Raw genomic sequence first — 10656 nt, forward strand, 5'->3', positions numbered from 1 at the left:
TAGGGAGGATGGCTCTTGAAAGAAACTCTGTTTTGTTTACCTGCAAGACAATGAGAACACCTCTTCAACTGGACATCATTTACACCTGATAACACTTCCTTCTTTGACAACAAAGCCATGCCCTTTTCACTCATATGACCAAGTCTCTTATGCCATATCTCAGTCATGTCAGCATTCTCCACAGCATTAACAATGCTCTTGGAGATCTTCGGTTGTACCACATACAACTTTGAGCACCTTTTACCTCTTGCCACAATCAAAGAACCGCGAGTGAGTTTCCACAAACCATTACCAAAGTAGTTGTTGTACCCATCATCATCAAGTAAACCTGTAGAAATCAAATTTAATCTCATATCCAAGACATGTTTTATATTTTGTAAAACCAACTCCATTCCAGTATCAAATTTCAAACAGACTTTTCCAATGCCAACAACCTTTGATAGCCCACTATTACCCATCTTGACATCCCCAAAATCACCTGGAGTGTAAGATGAATAAAAATCTCTTCGTGATGTAACATGACACGAAGCTCCACTGTCAATCACCCAACTCGCCTCATCATGTGCAAAGTTCACCAAATTATCATCACAACAAACAAAGAAATCATTAGTGATAGTATTCACTTCAACCTTGTCACTGCCATCGTCATCTTTCCTTTGATTGTTGTTCTGGTTGTTGTAGTTTTTCTTTTTGTTCTCTTTCTTTGCCTGTCTGCAGAACTTTACTGTGTGCTCCTTTTTACCACAATAGTAACACTCAACATTAGCATACTTCTCTTTACCAGAGTTGCTAGTACCACGTTGATTTCCTTTGTTACCCGGACCTCTACTCTGACTTCTCCCCCGCTTTTCAAAGACCAAGACATCTGACTGTGAAGAGGAACCCTGTGACTTTCTTCTCATCTCTTCATTCATAACACTGCCCTTAGCCAATTCCATGGTGATAATACCATCCGGTGCAGAGTTGGACAAGGATGCCCTAAAAGTCTCCCAAGAATCCGGTAATGTACCAAGTAGCCATAGACCTTGAATCTCATCATCAAACTTGATACCCATTCCTGAAAGCTGATTCACAATACCTTGAAACGCATTTAAGTGATCTGTAACATGAGTGCCATCTTTGTACTGTAACTTGATCAATTGCTTAATCAAGAACAGTTTATTGTTCCCAGTCTTCCGAGCATACAACTGTTCAAGCTTGTTCCACAAAGTACGAGCATGTGTCTCCCCAATAATATGATTCAACACATTATCCTCCACCCATTGCCGAATATATCCACAAACCTGTCTATGCAAAATAGTTCATTCTGCATCAGTTTTATTCTCAGGTTTATCAGTAGCAAAAACAGGTAAGTAATAATCTTTCACATATAGGAGATCTTCCATTTTTGCCTTCCAAACATGATAATTAGAACCATTCAAATTAATCATCCTACTTGTATTAGTTTCCATCGTTCAAACAGTTCAATTCACAAATAAGCAACCAATGCTCTGATACCACTTTGATGGAAATGCACCACAACAGTAAACAACAAATGCGGAATTTATCCTACGTTTGACAACACTTTCCCAAACCGTTTAAACCTGTGAGGAAGCTAACAAATAGGTATGAAAATGCAATCAACACAGCCCTAAAACAGTGAGTAACACACCAAGCAAGCACACACAAACAATACAGAATTTTAGCGTGGAAAACCCCTCAATGGGTAAAAACCACGGGACACCTAGTGCCGCTTAAAATCCACTATCACCAGTAAGAGAGCAATACAAAAGTCTTCTCTAGACAATACTAGAGGCATACAAATTCATAATACCCTTGGAACATGCACATCAAGGATATAGAAACAATCAAAGAATAAGAAAAAAAGAATATCACCAAAAACAACTGCTACTGTTCCGACAACGAAATCCCGACCTCCAGACCTTAGAATCCGATCTCCACCGTCCAGAATGTTGGCCCAGAAGATGTGAAGCTTCTGTCCAAAAATTAGGACGATCCAACGGTGCAAACTCCGGCAATCATCAAAACACTAAGGCTGTAACTTGAAGTTTTTCTCTCTTTTCTTTTTGATTTTCTCTCTCTTTCTTTTGCTCTTATTTCTTGCAAAAGAAGATTTCTCCCCTTTTATATTACTCCCAAATAATTGAATCAAGTGGGGGGCCCAAATGGACCTATTTGCTGGACTTTTTCTCATGGACTAAGGAAACAAAAACCCAATAGATATAGTATACCCGGCACAATAAAATTAAATTTAAATTTATCCAAAAAAAAAACAAATAACTCAATTGGCTATCAACCCTAAATTCAACTAATTATGCCCATAAATGAAAACAAAAGATCTTAGACCATTAAGGGAAATTTGAAAGGTATCACTATACTATTATCTCGAGCAACCCAATAACATAAATGAGTGTAAGCCAGTTAATTTGAATCCCCAAAATTGTATCCATGTTACATATAATTGAATTTGTCACATAAAAAAAATATAGACATAAACAACTGACTAACAAAAAAAAATGAACATGCCCCAAAATTTAAGCTTAATTTGGCGACAGTTTACAAAATTGAAATGGACAAATCTCTCATAGGGATCGTTTTCGTGATAATGATTTGGCATCTTGAATAGACATAACCGTTTCGAAAGCACCCACCAAAGCCTTAACCTTATTTTTCTTAGACCGCACAAGCAACTTGTTCGCGGCCTCTTCAATCATATCATCGAGCGAACTTGGTTTGTCTTTCTCCAACTCATCGACGTGTTTTAGATTGATTTTGTCCTCATTTTGAGATTCACACATCTTTTCGATCGTTACAACTTCCCTCAATTCGATTTCTTCTTTACCAACCTCGCCCAATTGAGAAATTGTGCTTCCTTCATTAAACTTAAGCCTATATGGACCATTGTCCTCATTTTCCACATCTATTATTGTTCCTCTCTTGAACTTCATATTCTCAACATTATCAAGGTTTTCTTCCAATATTTCACTTCTCGCGACATCATCTTCGACATGGGGGATCAAGATCGAAGACAATTGAGAGGAGCTAACATTGTTTTCATTTGTAACATGACATGTGGATGATAATGTCTCGATTTTCTTTTCATCAAAGAATTCATCTAATTTAGCTAAAGAAACCTCGGGAATATGTTGTTGGTTGTTTCGTGTTTCACGGGTTGAATTATTATTTGTTTTCCTAGGGGTTTTGCTCAAACCGCCTTTGGAGGATGATGGCCTAGACGACAATACATTTTGTACATTTGGTGAGCCCGAAATAGTCTTCCTTCGTTCGATTACATCGCTTAACCGTCGGCTAGTCGAAGTTGGAGAATCGAGAGAGACTTGACTTCCAAGTTTAGTTTCCTTGCGTAAAATCACTTCGCTCATCCTTCTTATATTCCCTAACCGTGGCTTAGTTTGGTCTTCATCTTTATCTATGGGTGACAATAGATTATTTGAAGACATGGATGTCGTTTTGGCTAATCTAGGAACAACTTTCTTTACAAATTGGTGTTTATCTATTAATGTTGTCGAACTTTTGGAATCTTCTTTTTTTCGTGGCGATCTTATTTCGTTTGGGCGTTGGCGTTCGCTATGTCTGGCTAACGTTGTGTCTATTGTCGAATTTTTAGCTTCCTTCTCGAATGAATATGTTTTTGCTAACAATTTTCTTCTATGGGGAGATTTAATTTCTATTTCGGTTGGCTTATACCCGATTTTGCAATTGATGTGGCAAGAACCATCCGGAACTTTGAGGTAATGTGGCACCACCTTATCTTTTTTGAGGACACGAATATCGCTGGTTGAGTTCGTCATTTTTGACACTTTGGTTTGGTTTCTTCTACCAAAGGAAATGGTGGTTAATGAATCTGCGATCAAAGGAATTCTTTATCAATGAATCATCATCATACATGGACATGAACATATATTATTTTGAAATGAATAAAAAGAGATGAATTATTATCATTGAAATGGAAACATACCTTTTTTAGCTTTTTGTATTCAAAATTGGTTGTTGGGTAAAGAATTCTATGAAGCCAACAATGACATATCCACGGAAAATCTGTATGTAAGAAGAGGAAGGAAAGAGAGAATCATAGAAAAAACATGAATTTTAAGGTGAAAAGTTTATGCATGAATTTCTTTTTACATATCTAATAATTGATTGATTTTCATTGGTAGTTTTGTTTTTGTTTTTTTGGCTGAAAATGGCATAATGATGGATATAAGACCAACGGATGGATGTGTTTTTTTTTTTTTTTTGGAATAAGGAAAAAATCTTAAAAACAGTTTCTCTCTCTACGAATTACCACAAAGAATTGATTTTGTATGATTAAAGGGATACGTTCGATTTCAAATTTGAAATGTCTCATCTCATGTTTATGAGTTCGTTTGATCTGGGTTATTTGGGGATAAAAGTTGAGTTAAAAAAAAAAAGGTAAATTAGATATGATTGGAGAAAAATATGATTTTTTATGTATATATTACATAAATAGATATCTTTTATTTTAAATAAATAATAAAATATTTAAATAAGGCTTAATTTGATATTTTGTTTAATATACTGACTATCCTGGGATAAGTCCAGTACTCCGGCCAGCTCATTCAATAAAAAAAATAGTTAGTTAAATTTATTAAATATAAATTAGTGTAATATAGTAGTTTAAGATAAAAATTAAGTGTTTAAGTTATAAGTTCAAATCTCATTAAAAAAATAATTTTATTATTTTAATATTTTAAAATAAATATAGGGCAACAAAATATTTTTTTTTTAACTGAGACGACTCTATTTTGAAATGATTGATTGAAAAAATACAACAACATATTTGATGATTGAGTTTTAAGTAAAATTATTGTATTACTCATGTGCTTTCATTACACTTTGATAATGATATGCTATATGAGCTTGTTTGATATTGTTTTTTTATTATCTAAAATTTAATATTTTTTTCATCTGTGCACTTTATTTATTTTATCACTCACTTTATTCACTAAAATATCATTTAAATTTTTTTATTTAACAAATTTATTTATAAATTATATTAAATAAAAATAAACTTTATATATTTGTTATAATTTGATATGTTCTTAACTAATTTGTTAAAAGAATATGAAAAGACCTAAAGCTGATTTTATCTAGATGGTATTGACATATTCTACAATTTTTCTTAGCTTAACAAATTTAATTAATTAAATCAATTATGAATTATATTATATATGCATATCAAATTATGAAAAGTATATGAAGTTTTTTAATTTAAAATATAATGTATTATAATAAAAGTTTAATTATTTATTATTATTTAACTAATTATAATATATATATATATATATATATAATAAGAGTAATGATAGGGAGAAAAAAACTATAGGGAATGAGGTGTCATTTTTAAATTAGATTGAAAATCTGAAAATTCTCTCTTCTATTAGATTTTCGGTCCATTTAGAAAGTGACACTTCATTCTCTATACATTCTTGTCAAGTTTTTTTCCATTCCTTATCATTACTCATATAATAATGCATAAATCTAAATGGTTAGAATTATGAGAGCGATGATCAATTAGGATTTGGCTTTATACAAAATCAATAGTGCATGGATTTGAATTAAAAAAAAAAAAAATTGTATTCATTTTTTTATTTCTCTTTTTATCTAATAATAAATGAAATATATAAAAAAAAATTAATTATATTAAAATAATAAGTGTTTTTTCATATATATATTAATATATATAGGATAATTTTATTTGTATTAATTATTTTTATAATTATATATTATATATATGGATAGTTTAATATATATATATATATATATATTTAAAACTTAATTTGTAATATTTAAATAAAATAATTATTTTATTATTATTTGTCTATATATTATATTTAACACAAAAAGGTAAACAATATTTTTTATACTAAAGAAATAATTAAAAATAAAATTAATATTTTTTATTATTTGTCTATATGGTATATATGACACAAAAGGTAAATGCTATATTTTATACAGAAAAAATTAGTTTTAACTTATTAATAAAAAACAAAATATTATTTGTGAGTTTTATAAAAAAAAATCAAAATTTTCAAATTTTATTAGTTACAATAACGTACCATATTAACACAATTATAAATATTCATCAATCATAAATCCACACAGATTATAATTCAAATATTTGCGAATGCAAATTTAAGTGAATTATATGGGTGAATAAAAGGTCGGTAATAAATTAAATATTGATGATTAAAAGTATATGAATCATATATTTGATTAACTAGGTCACGAGTTTTGGTGGTTGGTTTGACGAAAGATAAGAGATGTGTGCAAATGTGTGAAGTGAGATCATGATATTAGTAACGAGAGATTCATTGGATTAGTGATATGATGAGATGATTGATATGCCAAAAATAAGAGTAAAATATGTTGGTACTTTTGAGATGGATAAGTTCATAAGTGAATGAAGTCACGAGATTAGTAAATATGATTGGTCTATTAGGTAAGTAATGGTATTGTCGGTTGACCAAGAAATGAAGGTAAGAGGTTGAAGATGAAGAGGTTGTTGAACTGATGAGAAAAAAGTTAAATGAATGTCTCTTTATCAAATTTGTTATATATTTTTTTATTATTATTAATGAAAACAAAGATGAATGTGAAGAGTGAGACGACAACTAGATTATCCTAACCATTAAAGCCAGGGACGGACCTAAAAATTTCAGTTGGGGTGGGCTTGAATTCATTCGAACATTGTTGGAGAGAACCAGCCGCACACGTGAATTCATTTGAATTCAATATTTTCTGGTTTATTAGAGTATGATCATTTGAATTTTCAATTATTCGCCTAAACATTATGCTGCCAGGATGCCCAAGTCTGTCGTGCCAAGTAATAAATTCATTAGTAGCCTTTAGGCCTACTATATTTTATGTATTTCAGATGCATATATTTTTGTATAATATAGGCCGGATGAGAAAGTACGCAGTTTTTTAAATACCATTTTCTGGCAATCTATTATTTGAGTAATTAAGATATCTTCATTTGTCGTTTTAGTATGATATCCATTTTTCCGAATATCATTAAAACATAATAGATTTCTTCGAGCAATGCTCGAGAATAAAGCATTCTTAATTGTAATTTTGGTTCCTTTAGGGAGAAATATAATTGCTTTGCTTGAACCTTCAATGCAATTGACATTACCGCATATGGTTTTTACCACGGTCATTCCCATCTTAAGGTGGGAGAAAAATATTTTGCTTTTCAAAATATTGTGTGTTGTCAAAACAACTATATAGTCGTGCTTATAACGTGTTGTAAAACAACATACTATTAGCTAATGAAACACTAAAATAAGTAAATAGATGGAGAATAATATTCAAACACAAACACAATATAGAAAAATTAAGAGAGAAAGTTGAGAGATTTATATATTATTCATCATGAAAAACCTATTTATAAAGATGAAGGGTTACATGCATATTGTCACATATATGCTCATGTGTTGAGAAGAATTAACATCCACTTGTTAACGTGTTGTTTCATAACAACATACATAATGACACATTATTATACACTTGTAAGATATATTAGTATGTGTCATAATTAAATTATCACACTTGTAAATATTATTAACATATTTTTGTTGGATTGATTTCATCTTTGACTTTTATAACTTTCAATCATATCCCATCATTTTAATTAGGGCCGACAATTTTGGACACGACACGAAAACACGACCCGGACCGAACACGAAAAAATTAAGTTAGGGTCATGTATTTTTTTGTTTGGGTCAAAATTAGGTCGATCTATTTAACCTAATTAATAAACATGTCAAAATCAGGTTGACCTAACATGATCCAATGTAGACCCGATAACCCGTTTATAAGTTTCTTTTGTTGAGTTTTGTGTTATTATTTATTATTCACTCACTCATTTTCTTTTGTAAATTTGTTCTATAAGTGGATTTGTAATTAATTTCAATTTTAGTTTGTATTGATGTCATTTTAATTTGAAAGAGATGTGAATTAATTACATCGGGTTTGGTTCGAGTTGAATTAGTTAAATCGGGTTAAATGGGTCAAACGAGTCAGGTACATGTCAATCACAAATAAACAGTTCAGGTTCATGTTAGAGATTTTGACCCGAATTACTAAACATGTCAGGTTTAAGTTAGAATCGTTCAACTCGTTAACCTAACAACCCGAACCCGCCAACCTAAAATTTACCTAGATTGTCACCCCTAATTTCAATTAAGTTATTTGTTCATCATTTAAATATTTAAATATTTTAAATTTATTTTATAAAATTTAAATTTAAAATAATATTTTAATAATTCAATTTAAATAATTTTAAATAATTCAGTTTTTCATTAAATAATATTTTAAAAAGATCTTTATGCACAACTCTTTTACACTCACTGCATAATATCAAATGTTAAATAATAATAATAATAATAATAATAATATTTTAAAGTCACTAGGTTTTATGTCAAACACCATTTAAAGGCTTTAATCCATGAATATTAAATTATCTTGAAAACTACAAATATGAAATTAATTATGCAATTTGTTTGGATAGATGGACTGCTATTAACTTACTCTCATTTTCTTTTTAATAAACTTTAAATTACAAAAAGCATGTAAATGTCTAGATTATCATAATGATTAATGCGATTTTTTTACTCTCAGAAAATCGGCTTGATTTTGGAAAGAAAGGTTATTCAACCTCGTTTTTATTTGATAATTTAATCAAATGAAAATTATTAGAATCTTTTTCTTCTTCACATTCACACATTCTAAAATTAGAACTCTTGTGAATATGACTCAAGTTCTATATCCATACCTGCAATATCATTTTTTTTCACTAACTAATCTCATTAACTTGACTTCAACAAATTCTATCTTCAAGCTCAATCTTATATTCCAAAACAAAAAATAAGATAATAATAAATTTCAACTCAACTTTGAATATCAATCCATGCTTTTTCCATGAATATTCTTCTTGTGAAGCTTGTACAATTCTTCCACAACACCATCAATATCTTCTTCTCCTTTACTTTTGATATTGTTTTTCATTTCTCTTGCTTTATTCTTAATCTTATTCCCATCTTCATCACCAACTATGACTTCCCTTATCAAATGTGCAATCTCTTCCCCACTAAACCCTCCATTATCATCTCTATTTACTTCCAACCCCACACCAATCTCCTCCACAAGCCTTGCATTCATTGGTTGGTCTATGTTCATGGGTATAGCCACAATTGGGATTCCAAATGTCATAGCCTCCATTGTAGAACCCCATCCACAATGGCTTACAAATCCTCCAATATTTGGGTGCACCAAGATTCTAGCTTGGGGAGCCCATTTCTCAACTACAAGCCCTCTATCTCCTACTCTTTTAAGGAAGCCATTGGGTAATGCTTCTTCAATTGAAATCTTCTCATCAAGAGAAAATCTAAGCACCCAAATGAAATTCACCATGCTTAGCTCCAACCCTTTTGCTATTTCTTCCCTTTCCTCACTCGATAGAAACTTCTCTGTTCCAAATGACACAAATACTGTTGATGATTCCTCTTTCTTGTTAAGCCACTCCATGATCTCCTTATTATCTTCACCTTTTTCTTCTTCTTCTTCTTCTTCTTCTTCTGGTTCTTGAACCAAAGGACCTGTGGGGACTATCCTTCTGCCTAATAGTTTTGATCCAAACTCAATGTATTTCCCTTCAATTTCTCCAAAAGTCTTCACGAATATTATCTCACAACAGTGTGGTACTGATGTTTCTATTCAAATAAATCATATCTCAGTTTAGTTCTAATAATATAATTCTGAAATGATCTAAACCCAGAATATGAATTACCTCCACTCCGAGCTTGATTTCTCCGTTTTACCATTTCTTGACATTTCTGGTTCCAGTAAGTTCCCCGAAGACTAATGATGGGATAAGGGAAGTCATCGTCCTCTTTCAGAGGTTTTTGGTGGAAATAACAGATGATGGAAGCGCTAGAGGTGATGAACTGAACTGCTGGTATCCCAATTGTTGCTGCAGCAATTGAGGCCCATTCTTGGTTGAAGTCATAAATGAGTATGTCTGGTTTCAAGGTTTTAATGATTTCAATGAAAGATGGACTGGCCATATCCAAGGCTGTTTTGAGAACTGAGTTGAGGTGAAGTGGGAGGCCATTTGTTGAGTGGAAACTGGGATCAGGAAGGTCAGGTTGAGATGGGATATGGAATTCAATGAGTTTGATCGAATGAGTGTATTTCTGAGTGACCCTTTTCTTGATAGAGCTCAGATTGATCGGAGTTGAGCATAGATAGAGTTGGAGGTTTTTGTTGGAAAGTCTTTTGGCAAGCTCTAAGTAAGGTGAGATATGGCCATGGGCTAGCCATGGGACCATTACAACATTCAAGCATGGCTTCTTCGTCTCCATCTGAATTGAATCTCAGTTACAGCAAGCTTTGGTGAATCAATAGAAAGTAGATGGAAAGAGAGGGCAAAAGAAAGTTAAAATTATAATAATAAAATAATTTTTTTTATAAAAATATATATAATATTTTAATATTGTATTTAATGAATTGGGTGGGTGAAAAAAAAAATCTGACTTTAATCTGCAAAACCAAATGATATCAATCTAAAAAAGTTGTGGTTGCAAATGGTTAATCATGATCCAAAAAAAT

At 31.4% G+C, this 10656-nt stretch overlaps 2 protein-coding genes across 2 annotated transcripts; both read right to left on the reverse strand.

Annotated features, from left to right (window-relative positions):
• Positions 1 to 2582: 2582 nt before the first annotated feature.
• On the reverse strand, positions 2583 to 3812 carry LOC124935307. Its single transcript, XM_047475751.1, has one exon. The coding sequence runs from the start codon at positions 3810 to 3812 to the stop codon at positions 2583 to 2585; it is 1230 nt and encodes a 409-aa protein (XP_047331707.1).
• A 5137-nt stretch (positions 3813 to 8949) lies between these two features.
• LOC124935308 (beta-D-glucosyl crocetin beta-1,6-glucosyltransferase-like) lies at positions 8950 to 10409 on the reverse strand. Its single transcript, XM_047475752.1, has 2 exons — positions 9836 to 10409; positions 8950 to 9758 (listed from the first exon to the last, which is right to left on the reverse strand). Exons 1-2 carry the CDS (start codon positions 10407 to 10409, stop codon positions 8950 to 8952), a joined length of 1383 nt encoding a protein of 460 aa, XP_047331708.1.
• Positions 10410 to 10656: the final 247 nt, after the last annotated feature.

Source organism: Impatiens glandulifera, chromosome 4 (genome assembly GCF_907164915.1).
Source record: "Impatiens glandulifera chromosome 4, dImpGla2.1, whole genome shotgun sequence".
Classification (NCBI taxonomy): Eukaryota; Viridiplantae; Streptophyta; class Magnoliopsida; order Ericales; family Balsaminaceae; genus Impatiens; species Impatiens glandulifera.

Coding starts and splice junctions, on each gene's coding strand:
- LOC124935307 (XM_047475751.1), bottom strand. CDS start 3,812: ATGACGAACTCAACCAGCGATATTCGTGTCCTCAAAAAAGATAAGGTG.
- LOC124935308 (XM_047475752.1), bottom strand. CDS start 10,409: ATGGAGACGAAGAAGCCATGCTTGAATGTTGTAATGGTCCCATGGCTA. Junction 9,759..9,835: donor AAATCAAGCTCGGAGTGGAG/GTAATTCATATT, acceptor TTATTTGAATAG/AAACATCAGTACCACACTGT.